At 34.6% G+C, this 20,064-nt stretch overlaps 3 protein-coding genes and 1 pseudogene across 3 annotated transcripts; 1 reads left to right on the top strand and 3 right to left on the bottom strand.

The window, feature by feature from the left end:
- The first annotated feature begins 1,295 nt into the window (after positions 1–1,295).
- Positions 1,296–2,097, top strand: LOC120213922 (probable receptor-like protein kinase At5g18500). Its single transcript, XM_039211961.1, has 3 exons — positions 1,296–1,348; positions 1,405–1,911; positions 2,001–2,097. Exons 1-3 carry the CDS (start codon positions 1,296–1,298, stop codon positions 2,095–2,097), a joined length of 657 nt encoding a protein of 218 aa, XP_039067892.1.
- Positions 2,098–4,969: 2,872 nt separating this feature from the next.
- LOC120213950 (polygalacturonase At1g48100-like) lies at positions 4,970–7,502 on the bottom strand. Its single transcript, XM_039211976.1, has 6 exons — positions 7,002–7,502; positions 6,736–6,903; positions 6,614–6,658; positions 6,320–6,527; positions 6,153–6,234; positions 4,970–5,646 (listed from the first exon to the last, which is right to left on the bottom strand). The coding sequence occupies exons 1-6, from the start codon at positions 7,434–7,436 to the stop codon at positions 5,145–5,147; spliced, it is 1,440 nt and encodes a 479-aa protein (XP_039067907.1). The 5' UTR covers positions 7,437–7,502; the 3' UTR covers positions 4,970–5,144.
- Positions 7,503–11,439: 3,937 nt separating this feature from the next.
- LOC120213921 lies at positions 11,440–14,399 on the bottom strand (annotated as a pseudogene).
- Positions 14,400–15,919: 1,520 nt separating this feature from the next.
- LOC120213914 (transcription factor bHLH148-like) lies at positions 15,920–16,891 on the bottom strand. The gene has a single exon (XM_039211955.1). The coding sequence runs from the start codon at positions 16,739–16,741 to the stop codon at positions 16,070–16,072; it is 672 nt and encodes a 223-aa protein (XP_039067886.1). The 5' UTR covers positions 16,742–16,891; the 3' UTR covers positions 15,920–16,069.
- Between the last annotated feature and the right edge of the window lie 3,173 nt (positions 16,892–20,064).

The raw sequence follows: 20,064 nt of genomic DNA, 5'->3' as shown, positions 1-20,064 counted from the left end.
TACTGAAATTCGAGATTTGACCCTTCCACTTTAATGTAACATAATTTGGTCTTTCAATCCGAAATTTTGTAAAGGGACTTAAGCCATAATTAGACATTTATGTGTTAAGTAACCTGAATGGGTAATTTAATTTGGTGTACGATTATTGTACACGCATCATCCCCAAACAGCTGTCCAATTGGCTACATGCATTAATCAACAATCTAAAAGCAGCAAAATTCCAAAGTAATTCAATGACAACTAGATAAATTTATTTTTTTAATCATAATAACTGTTAATTTATTAAATAAATAAAGAAAAACTATTATAAAAATATCATATAATTTTCTTTATTAATATATTAATATTTCCAATTAACTATTATTGATATACTGTAAAAAATTTAATAATAGTGATTAAAATTGATTTTTTGTGTGACTAAATTCACAACAGCTTAATTATGTGGTAGTTTGAATCCCCAATTTAAATTTGATTCCACATTATTATTATTTATATATATAAAAAGGAAGTTTGGAAGAAAAGAAAAGACAGCAGAGCAAACTTTCAGTTGAGATTAGTTGTATAAAAGCTTGGCTGCTTCCACTTACACTGTTAATTGTAAAAGCCTGTCTTTCCCCATCACCTACCACTGATAATTCCACATTTTCTCATCGCCCGATGCCCAAAAAGCCGAACCCATTTCTCACAAACCCAGAAAAAGCATAGAAACCTACACAAAAGTCCCTTCTTTTTTTAGAAATTGTTATTTGCTGCACCCATTTCAATGTGTTTCACTTTGGGGTTCGGCCCTTCTTTCATTATAAGCACCTCCCAAACTCCAATTTCTGCTTCTTCCTTTACCCCCTTTTGTCTCTAACCAGCACTGCTTGAACCAGGTTTGTTCTGATTTAACTGCTCTTCACTTTGTTTGATGGCATCTAGAGCTCAAAGCTTTGACTTTTTTTTATTGATCCAGTCAAATGATGCCTGTAATTCCTTTTTTTGTTAGAAATGTTTAATTTTGTTTGATGTTTGATTTAGAGGCTTTGGGTTTTGATGTTTGTTCAGTGTAGCCGGTGGTTGGGAATTTGATTGTGGTCTAAGATCTTTACTTGCTTTCCAGCTGCTCTTGCTGAATGTGAAATGTGTGATTTGCTATATCTCATGTAATTGGAAATTTGATTTGATTGGACTATCAATTGGTATTTGAATAAATGCTAGATATGTGGCGGTTTTCTTTTCATTATAATATGTAGATTGTGATTTTAAGATGCTTTCGATGATGATCGTTTGTCAGGCATATCGGTGTTGGCTAAATGGCATCTGATCTGAACAAAACTCGAAAACATACATTGTTCTGCAGCTTTGGGTACTTATTGTAATATACTTAGGAGTGGTTATTCTCGGTATATCTCTGTGGCTTAGTTTTCGGAAGAAAACCAGGACGGGTAGTGATTTGCTTCTCGTAAGGCAAGCACCTTATGTGCCTTATGTTTCGGAGGAAATTAAAGAGATCAGAGACGATCAAGCGACCAATGGTAGTATCAACACCCTTGATGCTAAATTCAGTGACGGAGATTCCGAGAAGGTTTTGTTTAATGCTGACAATGGAGATGAAAGTGGCCAGTCCGGTTCGTTTAATCATTTGGAGGAAGACGTTAAAGGATCTCAACTGGTGGAAGAGAGAGGCACCGGGGTGGTTTCCACGTTCAGGCCTTCTTCACATCCGCTAACTGCTCCTTCACTTTTGTCGGGTCTACCTGAATTTTCACACCTTGGTTGGGGCCATTGGTTCACTCTTAGAGACCTACAGCTTGCAACTAACCGGTTTTCAAAGGATAATACCGTCGGTGACGGTGGATATGGAGTTGTTTATAGGGGCGATCTGATTAATGGGACCTCCGCAGCTGTTAAAAAGCTCCTTAACAATCCGTATGTTGTATGAAAGATTAATCCTTTGGTTTGTGTTTTGTTGTCCATAGCTTCTAAGGTTCACCCATACTTGTTCTATGTTCTTTTAGGGGGCATGCTGACAAGGATTTCCGAGTGGAAGTTGAAGCCATTGGTCACGTGCGGCATAAAAACTTAGTTCGACTTCTTGGGTACTTCATCGAGTGAACTCAAAGGTACTCTATGTTTAAGCTTTCCGGCCTACCTTAAACACAACTTTAATGAGCTCAGAAAAATCATTAAAAGACAACATAATGGTCTGTGTTTTATCAAAAATCCATTTTTAAGAGCTCGGGAGTCGATTACGTGTGGGGAAGGGTGAGCTACCTCACAACGCTCAAGATTGGTACCTAAACGATTATATGATGTTTAAATATTGGGAAATTTACAAACTCGAAAACGGATTTAAATTACGATTCTTCTATTAATTTGAATTTATTTAAAAAGATGTCAATTTTCTTAAATTAAAACAACGTTGCTTTTTCAAATAAAGAAATGAAAATTTGATAACAAATGATAAATGCAGTGGGTACAAAAAATCAAAGAGCCTAAGATATATTTCATAGAATAAAGTTGTTTATTTGATCCCAAAAAATTATAATTATTTTTATAATATAAAATATATCATTTTGTACGAACAATCTTTGAAAATGTATTTCCTTTGTAGTTAAAAGACTTTTTCTTAGATTCCTCTCACAAAATGGTGTGTCTTTGATTTTATGGATGATATAGTTTAAAGAGTATAATATTATATTAAATTTCTTGAAATGCTCTGACAAAAGAATGCTTTTTGTGTGTGAACAATCTTCGGGAATGCATTTCCTTTGTAGTTAGGAGACTTTTTCATATATTTCCCGCACAAAAAAAATAAATTTTTTGTATAAGTTAAAATTTTATTATCTAAAGAAGCAATGTTCTGCTACAATAAACATCCCAATTAGGGAGTATAAACAGCTTACAATAAAAAATGATTAGTCTATACCAATAGTTACATAGGTTAATATTAACATTATCTATTCTATTAATATTTATGCCTCTTAGTTTAGTTCGAACAAGCTCCTTGATAGACTTCAAATATGATCAATATTTCGAGACCTTCTTTGAAAAATTCTTCTATTTATTTCCTTCCAAATCGAGTAGATAAAAGCACTCCAAGCTATCTTCAAGATGGTGCAAAGAAGAGATCTGTCCTTCCAATCTTCACAAGCCCAGTCGATCATAATTTACCAAGACATGTGGGGTTTGCGCAAGTGAATAAGATTCAAGATAGATTTTCACAGAGAATTTGCGAAGTTACAATCAGCAAACAGATGATTATTTGTTTCAAGAGCCTCGTTACATAAGACACATAATCCATCAGAGACTATTCTCATCCAAGAAAGCCTTTCCCGAGCTGGGAGTCTGTCTAGAATAGTCATTCCAAGTTATTATGCTGAACTTAGGAATATGTAGGGGGAACCATATCACTTTGTGCCAAGGAACCTTGTTTCTTTGGACTCTAATTTCTTCCCATATATCTTTAGTTTTCGTAGTTCATGCGTTAAGAATTGGGAGGGTTTCAGTCCTTAGCTTCATTAGTTTTCTGATGCACCAGCTGTATGCAGGACTTTCATTCATGTCTCTGAAGTCGTTACTCTTAATCACATAAATGTTAATCCAAGCAACCCATAAAGATCCATCTCCAACAAGTATGTTTCGAATAAGTTGAATCATACATGCTTTGTCCCAGGGTTTAATGTCCTTTAAACCAAGACCTCCTTCTGATTTGGGATAGCAGATTCTTTCTCAGCTGATCCTTGCACCAGATGCTGCTTTATCAGATCCATTCCATAAAAAACGAGAGCAAAGTTGGTCTATTCGGTTGATAACAATTTGAGGAAGAATAAATTGTCTGCACCAGTAATTAGCAACACTAAATAGGACAATTTTGACAAGTTCAAGTCTCCCCGCGTAGCTTAAAAGTTTACCGGACCAATGATGAAGCCTTAATTTGATTTTATCAATAAGAGACGGACAATCCTGTTCAGTAAGCTTTCTAGTGACTAAAGGTACCCCTAACACAAAAAAATATTACCTCACATTCTCTCATATCAAAGATAGAAATAAAACAAAATAAAAATAAAACGAAGCAAAAATAATCAAAACAAAAAATGTAAAACAAAGAAGACTATCGAATACCAAAACAATTGTGCTAAAAATCTTCGAAAATACACTTTCCTTGTAGTTGGTACATGCCTTCATAGATTTCCCTCTCAATAATTTTTTTATTTATATATATATATAAAAGAAAAAAAATGATGATTTATATAAAAAATAAAGAGTAAATAATATATATATATATATATATATATATGCGCGAAAAAATAGCAATAATAAAGATAACCAAGTTGGATGTAAATCTTTAACGAATGATTATAGGTATCGTTAGGCTGATTCATATCGGGTAACTTTGTTCGAGTTTGAGCTAGTATTTGGTTTTCTACAGCAGGAAGGAGAGCTGGTTAGGACAGCTTCCTTTGCTGATGATGGAGAGATTTTAGACGGAATGATTACCCGAAGCCGGGGGGTGGGGGAGATGAGACGCATTTGCAGCCCGAAGGTATCAAGCTCCACCGCTACTCCTTCCAAAGAATTTAGGAGAACCATCTCAGAAAAAGTGTTCAGCCTGAAGTTAACAAGCTCCACCTCAACTCCATCCAAGGAATTTACGAGAACCATCTCGGAAAAGGTGTACAGCCCCAAAGTAAGCCAACTGAGAGGGGATCTAAGTCCCGGAAATGTTGGAAGAGGGCCATTTAGTCCAAAGAACAAATGAAGCAAAACCATCAAATTTAGGAAAAGGTTGTTAGGAACATGACTGAATGAGTATGCAGTTGCAGGAAGTCTGCTATGCATTTTCCATATTACTATTATCATTCTAGTTTAAGCTCCTGGTTTTGGCCATCACTTGTGTAATATACTCTACTACCAATAAAATGTTATTGATTATCGAAGAAAAATCGATAACTCGACGTGTTCACTCGACTCATTCTATCTCATTTAACTCGACCCATTTGGGCATTGCTACTATACCAATAATAGTACATCTCATCACACAATAAGGGAAAAATAAACCCCATTAGGGATGGAACCTAAAGGCTAAAGTATTTTCTATTTAATGATAAATCTATCTATATATATATATATATGGGAATCAAAGTCTAGTCTTTTCAATCTCAACAACTATACTGAGATGTCTCTGTTATTGTCTGGGGCATGCCTTCCTGTAAGCAACCAATGGGAGGTATAGTTAATGTCTCTTCAATTCCATAAGCATTCCAACAAAATGGATCATCCAGCAACTCTCCTTCTTCTGGCAGAAGTTCGACTTCCGCCATCGTTATGTTTGTGCAGGCCACGGTGTCGCTGCACGCGAAATGGATTGGAGGGGTTCTGACATCGTACGTGCCCTTGATGTTCCTGTATTGGATGTCTGTGACATGAACAGCTGATGTTTGGTTCAGGCATTCCTTTGACAGACAGTAGTATTGGTCCACAATGATGCAGTTAAGAACATTCTCCATCTGGATGTTCTCGAACGATATGCCTGAGACCGAGCCGGTTCCCCCTTGCCATGTCTTGATCCTCACGCCGTTGTCGGATTCTCTTATGACGGTGTTGCGTACGGTTATGTTCGAAACACATGCCTGGGAATTATGCACCCCAAGGCTCCCAATGCTGCATAAATGAACTTGGCTCAGTACTTAATGTTCATTTATGATCAAGCTATTTTTAAGACACGGCAACTATTTACAGCTCAAAAGCAATTGGTTGATGTGTTCATTTAGTGTCGAAAACGACATCCGATGCCGACCATACACAATGTGCACTTGAATTTTATTTCTCCGTTTTAAGTAATTTTTACCTTTCTAATCAACTAAAGTGTACCTCACTGAATTAAATGCTATCCGACGCATGCTTAAGATCGCTTTTGGCTGTTGAAGAGCATTTTTCGATGGCAAAATTAACCCGAAACCGCCTTTTTGTCGTTAAACACACTTTTTGGAGCCAAACCAAGAAATTAATTGTAGGTGCTTTTCATCTGTTTTTGCACACATCTTACAGGTATGTCTGGTTTAGTAGTTAACAAAGGGTGTCTTTAGCATTGAAACCAAACCGAAAAGCGTTTTTCAACCGCAACAACTATGTTAAACTAGTACAAAGAGAGCGGCGGTCTACGATACCTGATCCCATGGCTTGGACCGCAGGTGACGCCATCGATGTCTACATTAGAGCATCCAGTACCAATTGAAATGCAATCATCTCCTGTTTAGATCAAAACCATGAGTTTTTTCCCCTGCATTATTGCAGACATAAACTGTGTAAACAAATAACAAAACATGTCTCCCACCGTTGCTTATCATAGAGTTATAAATCCCAACAGATTTAGTGTTCTCAATGTGGATCCCATCGGTGTTGGGGCTAAGCTTAGGCGTCGATACGGACAACTTCTCGATCAAAACCCCTTCGCACCCATCGAATTTCATGTGAAACTGAGGGCTGTTTTGGATCCTTATGCCACTCACTACTAAGTTTGAGCTCATGAAGAACCTTATCATCTGTATAAAGCAAATCACAGATCAATATTCGATACACTAACAGCGAATAATTATATATATCGATACGTCGTTTAAATCATACTTACAGCAGGGCTGTCACATGGTCCTGGCAGAGACGAACCATTGGGACCCTAGTCACATCATCACGTGAATTTAAAGCCACACATTGATTATTTTTAACTTGAAAAATAATAATAAGATAAAGTACCCTGTGAGGCTTGCAAGGGAGTTCCCACCATTTGTGTCCATTTCCTTCAATGATCCCATTACCCGTGAGTTTCATGTCATTAAGTCGATAAAATACTAGCCATTGCTTGCGGCTATCTGCTTTGGGCCAGCATTCGGGTCCCTCTGGTGGCATTAGGACTCCATCAACCTTCCACCATTCAATCACAATCGAATTAAACTCCGAATTAGTAAACGAAGGGCTAATTTAGCATTGCTTTTAAAAAACAAAAATCGAAAAATGCTTACTTGAAACACAAGTCCAGGTTTGCAAGGCCCTGAGAAGATAGTGGAAGTGATCATGAAAACTTTATCGGAAGGAACCAAAATAGTGGCTGATTCTACAGCACAAGCAGCTTTCCATGCTTCCCTGAAAGCCGCAGTGTCGTCCGAAGAACCATCACCCGCTGCACCATACGAAGTCACATCGAAAATGCAGTCCGATGTATTGCCGGGATCGTTTGGGTACGGGTCCGAGGGAATCGATGGCGAGCTAGCAGGAGGAGGTTCAGCAGGTGTTGAAGGAACCGAAGGAGCTGGTGCTTCATCAGATGGAGGAGGAGGTGACACATTAACCTTTTGTCCCTTGTGGTAATGGTATCTCGCATCGACATTGATGGTACAAAGGGTGACCACCATTGCCACCGCAGTCCACACGAATAAAAACCCGCGACCGAGGTCCATTGGAGGCTACACAATGTATCAGTATCAAGCAGGCTAATATGAAAAGAGCAAAACGGCAAGTGTTTTCACAAGTGATCCAAGTATTTCTGAAGAGATGAACCAAAGGGTTGTGCCAATTTATAGTGAAGCACAAGCTCCACAGGGGAAAAACCATAGTCGAGTGACTGTTCGAAATGTGTCAAGCCGTGATTGATGGAGGGTTTTCCTCTTGTGTGCCGAATTTGGCAGAAGATTCGTTGGATTCGCAAATATTAGGATTCAAACCCCTAAATTTATTTAAGATACCTAATATCTCATCACTAGATTTAGCTCTTTGCGTGAGAACATATATAGTAGGTGGTGGACGACAAGAGAATTAAAACACTCACGGGTGCATCCAAATTCTGTGGTCCATAAACCCTCATTCTCATCAATAACTCATGTGATGGAATCGATAAATTCAACTCATTAAATAAAAAATGTGAAGAATAAAAATAAAAATATAAAATATTATTATAATTGATTGAAATAATCGGAAATTAAAATAAAACCCCACCTAAATTCTATATTAAATTTTACTGAGATGGAGTCTTAGATTCGATCACGGGTGGGTTTGAGTTTAAGCTAGAAGAACACTTTTCTTAATATTCCTGGGAGTGTCAGGCCGAGTTTGTGGCTGGAAGCAATGACACGTAGGACTGTGTTGTTTTGCAGGAGATTCAGCCATTGGTTGCTTTTTGTGAATGCTTGGGGCCACTGCCAGACTGCCATTGATTGGCTATGAGCTCGTGTGGTAGTATTATTTAGGATAAAAATGGAGGGATATTAATCCGAATCATCAAAATTTTTAAAAATAAATTTGGGTTCGAGTTGGATTTTTAAAAGGTGAGGTCGAGTTCAGGTGGAGAGTGAAAAAACTTCGATCTGATCCGATCCAATAATGATAATGTAATTTTCTTTAAAAATATTATTATTTAAATTAAATACTTATTTTATATCTGATCGAGTTGAATGAATGATATAAGTCGAGAGAACTGTTATCATCCATTGAGGTCCTGTGTTTGAATACGATAAATGTCAAAAATACGAATATTTATTATTAAATTATTGAGAATATTCAAACAGATACTACCTTATGTTTATCTTTTATATATATATATATATATATCAATGATTTTAGATGTATTTCACTCTTTTATTATTCGGTATTCAATAATCACAAATCTCTTTATTTTAAATTTAATTTAAAAATATATATAATTTATTGCCCGGGATCCAAGATACGTCAGCACAAAGGATCTCGACCGCTTACAGTTCCAACACAAAAAATTCACATGCAGCTACATGGGAATGGCAAAACGAAGAGAAGACACGTGTCATTGTGGAATTCACGGGCTATAATTCCAGAGTCACGGGTGGAGAAAAAGGGGTTAATCATTCATTTATTAATTATTAAGAGATTGTCTCATGCAATGGCTTCGAATCGGGTCCTTTGAGGTCGCATAGCATTACACGAAACCCGCAGACAAAACACAGGAGACAGATGACAGATGCTCGCCAATATCTTAACTAACGTTGTTTATTTTATTACTAATCTTTGTCTTTATGATTCTTAATCCAGATTATGCTCAAGTCTAGTTACGCGACCACCATTTGTTGGGCTCGTGATCGGCTTCAATGAGATTGAAGATAACAGTAGCTACGAATGTGACCATTGTTTATGCCATTGGAGATGTGGTTCCAGGGCCAACGTTAGCCCACGAAACAGGAGGAGGGTGGTGTTGAGTTTATAGCCGGTAAACCCGGCCGTGTCGATTATGACAAGGTCACCGGAGATTAACGCGCTTGGTATCGATTACCGTGTCGAGAAGTTCCCTTTCTTGGCAAATAGCCGAGCCGAGGCAATCTACCATGTCGAAGGGTAGTCAATAAGAAGATCCTCAAAGTCCATGTCATGGCACCAATGGCGAGGAGTTCATTAATGAAACAGTCCTCGCCATTGACTACGATGCATCGAGCAAGAAAATTGTTCATGTATTCCATGCTCGTCGTATACGACGAGCTAGACATTAAAAGAAAGAATTCATTAATCAACAATGAAATCACATATAATTTCTAGGGTAAAGTATACAAATAATCTCTCGACTATAAGATATTATTTTATTAAATCTATCGACTATTAAAAGTTACAAAATAGTCCTCCAATTATAAAATGTTACTTTGTTAAGTCCTTCGTCTATTAAAAATTAAAAAATGATCACATAACTATTCATTATATTTCAAACTCGTTCATTTCCATTTAACATTGACAGTTGTCTAATTTTCAAAAAAATCTCAATACGAATTTCAATCAATCAAATTTAAATCTTAGTAGATCTACCATTCCGAATCGGGTACTGCAGAGGCAAGGGACCCTCCCAACCCAATTTGTTCCATTCACAATCGTCTAATTCGACCCCCTAACCTTGATTAAGGGATCTAGTGTCTAATCCCACCAGACCAACCGATTGTTGGTAAGAAAAGTATTGATACCCTCATGACAGTACCGATACTACTTATTGGTTTTAAATGTGTTCAGATTCCAGTAGCCATTTTTTGTATCGATACTCAAAGGAGTATCGATACTACTTTGTATAATAGTATCGATATCATGATCTCAGTACCGAGACTCCAAGCCCAACGGTCGAAAAAAGACTAGTTTTTATTAGTGCATCAATTAAGTCTCAACGGCTCCAAAACATCCCCAACGACTCCAAAATATCTCCAACGGCTAGAAACGACTACAAACACATTCCAACGTATAAAAACAAGTTGAGGACACTTGAAGAAGTTTACAAAACCTATCCAAGCAATCAACATCAAGAGAAAAGCTCTTTCAATATTATTTTTCCTTTTCTCTTGTACATAGAGTGTTTTATTGAGCTAAATTGTGTAAACACATTCCTTTGAGAGTTTTCTTGTTTACAACCTTTTATCCTTGTTAAAAGGGGGTTTCGGTTCTATCTTGAGCATAGAAAAAGAAATAACAAATTCGTGAATTTGTTAGAAATCTTTAGTGAGCATATAAGGTAGCGGATGTAGACTTTATTAAGGAAGTTGAACCTTTATAAATATTTGAGCCAATTTTCCTATGCTTTCTCCTTCATTCCCAAAAATTTTAAAAAGATCAATTTACTCCCTCTTGACAACATTTTCAATTAATCGATAGAGCATCGTAAATCCCAACAATTTATCATAATTAATTACGAAGATAAATTGCTAAACGCACTTAATTGAATACTTACCATAATTGAAGATCTCTTTAAATTCACTTAATTCTAAAGGTTAAACCCTATTCAATTACAAACAATAATTTAGTTATTAAGAAATCTTATTCAAGATTTTTAATAATAAGATATATCTATTACCTTAAATATATTTAACAATCAAATAAATTTTAACTAATAAAAGTAATTAAAATCTCAACAGAAACATTACCAATTATAATTTTAATCAATCTCTACTTTTATTGGATTGTATGGCAAGATTTTAGATTCCAGATTTATGGATAAAAAAATAATATATATCTCTAATTTTTTTTTTAATTAAGTCATTATTTTAGATCGGGTCAAGTTGTTTCGGGTTAGATTTATACTTTAAAAATTAGGAACATATCAAAATCGGATGATTGATATATATTTTTTAGATCAGATGAAGGATGTATAATTTTCGGGTTAGATCAGATCCGGATAGAGAATATTATTTTTAGGTCAGGTTGACAAAAACCCAACCCGATCCAACCCGTTGTCATCCCTAAATATAACAATTTAAAGATAGATATAAAAAGAGGTAAAAAAATACTTATTTTATTCTGATAACATAAGAGTCAATAAAAACATATTGAAACTTAAAAGAAGTATAATAATCGGGTCGAGTTGGATATTTTAAGATCGATGTCAACCGAACTAATACTACGTTGACGTACCCATATGCATATTAAACATATATCATAACTAATAGCATGATCATAATAATAGTGATAATAACTAATGGATTATATGATTATTTTAAGCTGCAGATGGAGCTTTCCTCTCGTTATCGACAACGTCGTCTTTGTTAAGTTTAGAGATCATGGAGCCGAGCTTTGTTGGTTCATCAATGGCGGATCCCTTGTAATCCAGAGATTCATCTTCGTAAATTTCCCACCATTTCTTTACCAACATCTTTATGTCCTCTCTCTCCATGTTATCTTCCTTCCCTGTGTACCTCCACGGCTTTGATCCCTGCAATATTTGCATGCATCATGACTAAAAGTTCTTTAACATACACGCATGCATGCATGCATGCTTACAAACCGCTGCACAATAATGGACGACGTTGACTTTGCCGAGGTCTATGTTTTCGGGGTGGCCCCATAGAAGAGCCAAGACGAGGTTGTAAACCGGAGGGATCGGCTTGTAAATCTCCCTGAAGAACACATTCAGAAAGTCCTGCAATTGTAATTTTCCCATGAAATAAACAATGAAACTTTATGATAAGAAGAAAATTTAGGTCAAATTACAGTTTTGGTCCATTTAGTATTCTCAAACTTATGATTTAATCCTTTTAATTCGACATATTTTGATTTGTTATATGATTTTATTAAAAGAATCCATTCTAACGCATTATGATGGTATAGTGAAGGGTGTTTAAGAAAAATACAACGTTGTAAATTACAAGGACTAAATCCTAATTTTAGTATAGTGCATAAAATAAATGAAATTATGAATCTACCTGCTCAGCAAAGGAAGTAGGAGCAGTGGCCCTGAAGGTGTCCAAGAGACGGCGGTAGGTGACAAGATAGACGAACATGCCAGCGTTGAAATAGAGTGCCGGAGCCGACCCCATCGACACCGGCCACTCGACCTTGTCGGGGCAGTGCTGGCAATATCCGATGGTGTACTGAGGAGAACTGGACCATGTTTTCTCACAGAAGCAGTCCATGACGGCATAGAAATAGCCATCCTCTAGCTCGAAAAGGTGATCGATGTTGGCGAACACTTGAATATTGCCGTCCAAGTATATCATCTTCTCATACTCCACAAACTACAAATTAATTAACTCACAATTAAGAAATTTAATTGTCACGTGCAGGAATAAACTTCACACCTTTAAAATTTTAAATTTTCGTATAATTTATATAATTTTATATCTTTAAAATTTTAATATAGCTTCTTAAAAATTTACACTCTCGACCTAGGCCTATCCCTAAGCATAATACGTACAAAGCAGCATACATGTGCGTGTGTATATATATATATATATATATTACCTGCCAGATACGAAGTTTGGAATAGTTGATGACATAATAAGCCATGGCAAAATGAGTGTGGTTCTCCGGCGGATACACTGGCTCGATCTCGCGAACGATACAGCCCTGTGAGCGGAGGATCTCGTGGTGGTCTCGGGGAACATCAGGCAGAACAGCAACCACCAAAGGGTACAAAGACTTGACACGCCTATGAAATCGTGATCAGTTGACGATTAATCGACCACTAATCGACGTTTTAAATCTCACGAACCCTATGATGAAAATCGTAATCCCACGAGATTTCGACGGTGAATCGGCGAAAACTACGACGACATATAACTAGGATGATGTCAATGACTACGTCGGCGACGGTGATGGTTTTTGTATAAAAATAATTTTCAAAATTATCATGTGTTGACACGTGGCACTTAACGAGGAAAACTAATATCGTTGACAACCTGGGCACTCAAAAGGGTAACGTTTGTAACGTTAGACACCCGGATGGATAAAAAAACCATAGACACTTAATTTTAACCAAATTTTTTTTTATATATAGTAAATTTTATATATATAATTCGATTAATAATTATTTTATAAGTGTAGCCTTTTGAAATTCATGTAACGTTATCGATATCTACGTATATTATCGATATCTTAATCTTTAAAAATTCTAAATCTTAATGGTTAAAAAAACGATTATTATCCGTGAAGATCCTAGATTCAAACACGTTTTTATAATTTTTCCAAGATCTCGTTAGGATATTTTAGTTTAATTGATTGACGATGAGAGGGATTATTAGGCGAATAGTAGCTTTCTAGCTTTTGAATAAATGAAGAAAATATTGGAAATTGATTAAGTAATCCAAACTTAGCTCTCAACCACTTGTTTAGTGGGAAAGCTTCCCTTTGGATAACACATATCCATCAAAATTCAATCACAAAACAACACATTTTATTTATTTCTCTATTTAATCGTCATTTAGTTTGAAAAGCATCCAAGATTTTCTTCTTAAAAATACAAGTTTAATTATTCATCAAAATTTTTACCAAAATTTTATTATATTTAATAAAAATAAATTTATATACATAATTATCATATTAGATGTATTTTTTATTTTTTGAAAATCCGGTCAATTATTTAAATTAAACGAAATCCTCCTAAATTTAAGTCAAATCAAATAAAGACCGAAGAAGTAAAGAATTTGGGTAATTCTGCTGTAAAACAACCTAATTAAAGGCTAAGGAACGACAGGAAATGGACGCGGCCTAAATTTAACTTTTTAACATTTTCGATCATGAAGAAAAATAACATTTTCGGTGCAACCGAAAATATTATAAAGAAGATTTTCATTCGAAAAATGTTAAGAAAAAATTAACGTTTTAAGTTGCGTCAAATTTAAAATGTTATAAGTTTTATAACATTTTCGATCACATATTTCCTTAATATTAAATTAGATTATTTTTCCTTAAACTCTTCCTAATTAAGTTTTGAGTCAATAAAAACTCAATATGAACCATACCTATTCTTATTCTTATCCAAAACAATATTAAAAAAAATTAAAAAAAATTATTAAAAAATTTAGTTTAATAGTTAACATCGTAATTTGGGTACGCAGTGTAGTACAATGGAAGGCAGGCTGAGAGAAAACCGGAAAAGAGAAAGGTGCCCAATTTGAATACAGAATGTGGGGTACCTTTGGCATGCTGACACACATGGGTACCCTGCAATATTTCTCATTACCCTTCTGTTTCGGCCCCTGTCTCTTGCACCCTGCACTTGGATTTCTATTTAAAAAATAATAATAATAATAAATAAATTATTCACTACAAAATATGATTTAATTTTATATTTGGGGGTTAAATTTCGACCATATTATTAAGAGGCGAGATGAATAAATAATAATGATAATTTAATTCGAATTTAATAATTTTAATTCAGTTTTATTTTATTAAATTATTTTTTAGTTCAAGTTCAGATTTAGAATAAAAAATTTGACACGACTCTATTAAGGACAATTATAAATTTCTTCTATATATTTAGAGATATTAATTATAATACCTTTATATAATTTTTTAATTAAGTCCTTGAGTTACCAAATAAAAATAAGAAAATTGTGTTGAATCAGGTCATATCAAATGCAAGTTTTACCTCATAATCTAAGTATAGTTTTAAGTAAGTCCGACCTTTCTACACTCAAGTTAGATCAGATTTAAGTAGAGGAATATATTTCTCGAATCAAATTAGTCAACTTATCATCATCCCCGAGAACAACCATCGTCGTATATCTAATGGTTTCACTTACCAATTTTCTTTATTGATAAAGTACACAATATTCACTAACCTATGTTGATATGCTATCTATATATAATTAAGGTAACTTGTCCTGCCTTGATATATTATTTTTTCAAGTGACATATACTCCAATGAAAAATAAATGAGAAATAAGAATATAACAATCTCCTATAGCAAGCTAATCTATAGAACATAGCCTGATTGATTCTCATCCTACTTTCACATGTGTAAAAGAAACTTTCATACCTGATAGTGCAAAAGGTGAAAAAAAGAGAGGAAGAAATGTTCTTTTGGGTTTTGTGTCATTTGGAGTTTTCAGTGAAATTCTAGCAAAAACACACACAAACAAGTCGGATCTTAAAAGGTAGAAAAATGAAAGCATCACACGACTTGGATATCATCCCAAGATACAAAATACAAACAGTAATGGGGTGTTGGAGCTATTTACTATTGGCTATAACAGCTTTAGCTTTAGCAGGCATGGCATCAAAGCTCCCTTTGTCACCTACCCTAGTTTGGCCCCTTCTTCATCACATTATCAAAATCTATACAAGTTTTTTGAATTCGACTTTTGTGGACAGAAAAAAAATAGAAGTATTATTAAGATTACTGAACTTTTTTTTAAAAGTGACTACTCAAAATGGATCTAATCCGACTAACTTAGAACTTGATGAATACAGATTTTATACATGGAGGAAATCAAAATTCGATTTTTATGAATAGAGGAAACAACAAAAGGGGCTGTCTTAAAATAGATCTTATTCAACTCAATTCTAAATTTAATCTAAATGGAATATCTTTGTTTCATGATTTTAAGCCTGGAAATCAAGGAGTAATGGTGATACTTACTCTACAAAGCAAGCAGCTACAGTTTTCTTTTTATTGGTGTATATTTCCAGAGAAATAGTTTTGTACATAATATGGGAAAAGAAAGCGATGGAATAAAATGAAATTTGTGAGATGAAAAGTACTTGAGAAGGAAAAAGGAGGATGAAGCCATGTATTTAACATGAGAGGTGATTACTTAAGAGAGAAATGGAAAGTAAAAATAAAGAGATGATGATACTTGGCAATTAAGCAACGAAAAGAGAGTCACTGGCTGATCGGCGGCGGAGGCGAGCTAGATCTGGCGGCTGCTCCGGAGCCAGAAAGCAAGTCAGCGATAGCACTCATGGCTCGAACCTGCATCTCAAGTGCCGCAATGTAATCAGTTGCTTCTTCGAGAATAACTGGTAACGGTTCCTTTCTACAACCGGGAACTAACCGGCCAAGGACCTTGATTTTCCTTTGAACAGTCGGTAAACTCTTCGCTCTCAATTTCGAGACGCTAAATCTCGGTTTCCTCGACCCGCTACTCCCGCTGAAGGCAGCCGCCACCGTCGCAGCAGCAGATCCTCTGTTTCTCTTCTGCTTCCTAAACTTGAGCTTAACACGTCTCGTCAGAATCGCTCGGCTCCACCTGGTTCTACCTTTAGCCGCGACGGCCAATGCTCTATCAGCAGCTTCACGGACGGCTCGGCCAGGGCGAGGAGACGAAGGAGAAGAAGAAGTGCTGCTGCTGATGTTGCTGTTGAAACTGAGTTGGCTCAAAGCTTGAATCAGCTTTGAGGAATAAGTTTGCTGCTGCGCCTCTGATTTCCATTTGGCGTGGCTCTGCTGCTGATTCTCTTTTGACATTGCCGCTGATGATTTCTTCTTCTTTTTCTTCCTGCTGCTTCGATCGGAGTTTGCGTTCGTCACTGGATTCGTTATCACGGACGCCATCTACTTGATCAAATCACTTGATCAAATCAAAATTCTGCAGAACGAACCTAATTTACTACGAATTTGATGAATCTGAATGGGAAATTGAGATGAAATATAGAGAGAAAATAGGGGACAGAGGGGAGAGTGGGAAGAGGGAAGAAAGAGAAGGTTTACAAAGAAATGGGATGGAAGCAGGGCGTTAATTTAATTGGATTATACACAAATTAATCTTATTTATTTATTTATTTATTGTATATAAAAAGTTTAGGTCAGAATTGGTTCCCAGTCTAGGGCCAAGGTATACCTAAGACTTAATTGAGATTTACATAGAATTTTATAGATTGCCCACCAAGAGTGACGGTGGTGAGATTCGAATCTAGCCTCACAACCTCAAATTCTTGAATCCCAACCACTGGTGCCAACACTCGTTGGCTTAATTTATTTATTTGATTATACACAAATTAATGTTATTTATTTGATTATACACAAACTAATCTTATCAAACTAGATACAATTACAAAATAAAAAAATTATTAATTATTTAGCATTGATATATTTTTAACATTATTCTTTTATAATTTTCATATTTAATCTTAATTATATTTATAAGAAAGAAAAAAAGGACATTCTAAATATAAAAAAAAGATAATAGTCTTAATAGATCTAAAACTTATGATTTAAATGAATATGAAAATCTACCGAGTATTGATACAAGTTGTTAAAATTCATGAATTTAAATTTGTAAGGTCAAATTTAAATCCTATCACCGTTATTCTTAATGAATAATCTATAAATTCTTATATAAATTATAATTAGATCTTAAGTATGTCTCATCCTAAATTAAGGAACCACTGTTTCCCTAAAAAAAAATTTTAGCAAAAGAAACATAAGAAAATAAAAATACATAGTTTGATCGACGGACCAAATGTATATTTATTCATAAAAGATTCTAAATTTTACTCCGTGGTTAACCTGAAATAACTCGTGCCTATTTATTATTTATTGTTTGCTTTGGGTTTTGTTGGGGTGGGTGCGACCTTTGGCGCGAGGTGGAAATGTTGATGGTCGGTCCGATTAATTGGAATAGTGATATTTTACGGTAAGGTACCTTTAATGTATTATTAAGAAAATATATTATCGATTTTGCAATTATTTTTTTAAATAAAATTGATAAAAATTTATCTAAAATATTATTATTTATATCTAAAACATTAATATTTTTAACAATTTTAATAAAGTGTTAAATAATAATAAAATCGGTAGAAAAAAATCGATAGTATTTTATCGGATATATTAATAAAAATTAGTAAAATACCCAATAATAATAAAATCAGTAAAAATAATAATATTTTTGATATTTTTTACTGAATTTATTAAAAAATAATAATAATAAAATCAATAACATTTTTTAACATTGTATATTAAAACTATCGGACGTGATTATTTCGTATTGGAATGGGGTGTGACGGTGGGGCTCCCCCTGTTGGTTTTTGAGTTCGGTTCCCATCCTTTCAATGCACTGCCTGACACGTGCATTTTGGATAATAAAACGACACTCCAACGAATCACAATATTGGGGCATTTCTGCGGTGCGGCGCCTAAAAAACGGCTAATATACGGCGTGACCGGTTAAACAAGTGACCGGTTAAAATTTAGACCGGTTATGTTATATTATTTAACCAGAAATATTATAAAGTACAATAACATACTAGGTAGCGCTTATATAATGTAATAGGTAGCGCTTATATTTACCTATTTTATAAGTAAACCGGTATATTTATACCGATATCATTGCAAATTTACCTATTACATTATATTATATTGAAAGTGTCCATACTTTTTATAAAAAGGATCGATACTTTAACAGTGTTTCATGTTTTCCACCTACAATATTAATTTAATAATTTCATTTGCACAAAAAATTATTTGATTGTTTTGATATTTTATAAAATAATATTTAGAATTTTTAATTTAATAATAATATATATCGTAACGTAAAAAATAAATCATTAGACGCATATAATTACTAAATTAATATATTAAAACTCACTCAAAGATAACCTTAAATTAATGTTTTCCACAGTGAAAAAGTATGGACACTTTTATAAAAAGGATAGACACTTTACAATATAACCACTACCTATTACATTATATAAACGATACCTATTACATTATATAAGGGCTACCTATTACATCATATGTTTACCTATTATATTGAAAGTGTCCATACTTTTTATAAAAAGGATCGATACTTTTTTTAAAAGTTATGTAATTTATGTTTCAATTTTTTAACAGTGTTTCATGTTTTCCACCTACAATATTGATTTAATAATTTCATTTGCACAAAAAATTAGTTGATTGTTTTGATATTTTAAAATATTATTTAGAATTTTTAATTTAATAATAATATATACCGTAACGTAAAAAATTAATCATTAGACGCCTATAATTACTAAATTAATATCTTAAAACTCACTCAAAAGATGTATACCTAAATATGTAGTTAACAAACATACCTAAATATGTAGTTATTATACATACCTAAATTTAATGATAATATACTTGTAGTTATTGTACATACCTAAATATGTACTGCGAATTTAATGTTGTACCCACCCTTTAACTACCACTACCAATGCCACATCCTATTGAAAGCAGCACGACAGAAACATGTTCAAAATGAACCTTTGTTTACATATCCATCAACTCCTGGAGCACTGAACTTGCACAACAAAATTTTTGCCATGGATAATACTGATGTAGACAATGTTAAGCCAACCGAGGAATGCCATGAAGTACATAATGTTGATGAATCTGACAGATTGGTTGGTCAGCTCTTCTGTTCACGTGATCAAGCTTGGCACTTTTACAAGGGATTCGCACGGGAACATGGGTTTAGTGCACGTAAGGAACAACACGGCTTGACGTGGAAGGGAATGTGAAGACACAAGAATTTTGTTGTTCCAAAGAAGGGTTTCGAGTATCAAAGTCATACTGTTGATCGTCAACGTGCTCATACGCCAGTCACAAGAACAGGATGTAAGGCTAGAGTCGTAGTTACAGCAACAAATACAAACGATCAGTGGGTTATAAGTAAGTCTGATCAGAAACATAATCATGCATTGTGCACATCTGCTATGACACCATTTATGCGTTCTAATAGAGCTGTAAGTAAGGCTGATATCGATGAGGCAACAACATTGAAGAGGTCGGTGTTGGCACGTCACAAGTAATGAACTATTTAACGCAGCAGGCAGGAGGCTATCATAATGTTGGATTTACATAAAGACCTCTACAATGCACTTCAAAGAGGTAAAGCAAAGGAAATCGTCGATGGGGAT

Source organism: Hibiscus syriacus, unplaced genomic scaffold (genome assembly GCF_006381635.1).
Source record: "Hibiscus syriacus cultivar Baekdansim isolate YM2019G1 unplaced genomic scaffold, ASM638163v2 tig00110045_pilon, whole genome shotgun sequence".
Classification (NCBI taxonomy): Eukaryota; Viridiplantae; Streptophyta; class Magnoliopsida; order Malvales; family Malvaceae; genus Hibiscus; species Hibiscus syriacus.
This window is presented reverse-complemented; position numbering and strand designations above follow the sequence as displayed.

Bases quoted from the DNA above. Each gene is read 5' to 3' on its own strand.
- LOC120213922 (XM_039211961.1), top strand. From the start codon at position 1,296: ATGGCATCTGATCTGAACAAAACTCGAAAACATACATTGTTCTGCAGC. The intron at 1,349-1,404 runs GTACTTATTGTA...TCTGTGGCTTAG, and splicing joins ACATTGTTCTGCAGCTTTGG to TTTTCGGAAGAAAACCAGGA. The intron at 1,912-2,000 runs GTATGTTGTATG...ATGTTCTTTTAG, and splicing joins AAAAAGCTCCTTAACAATCC to GGGGCATGCTGACAAGGATT.
- LOC120213914 (XM_039211955.1), bottom strand. From the start codon at position 16,741: ATGGCGTCCGTGATAACGAATCCAGTGACGAACGCAAACTCCGATCGA.
- LOC120213950 (XM_039211976.1), bottom strand. From the start codon at position 7,436: ATGGACCTCGGTCGCGGGTTTTTATTCGTGTGGACTGCGGTGGCAATG. The intron at 6,528-6,613 runs GTAAGTATGATT...TGCTTTATACAG, and splicing joins GACCATGTGACAGCCCTGCT to ATGATAAGGTTCTTCATGAG. The intron at 5,647-6,152 runs GTATCGTAGACC...TCATTTATGCAG, and splicing joins GGTCCAAGCCATGGGATCAG to CATTGGGAGCCTTGGGGTGC.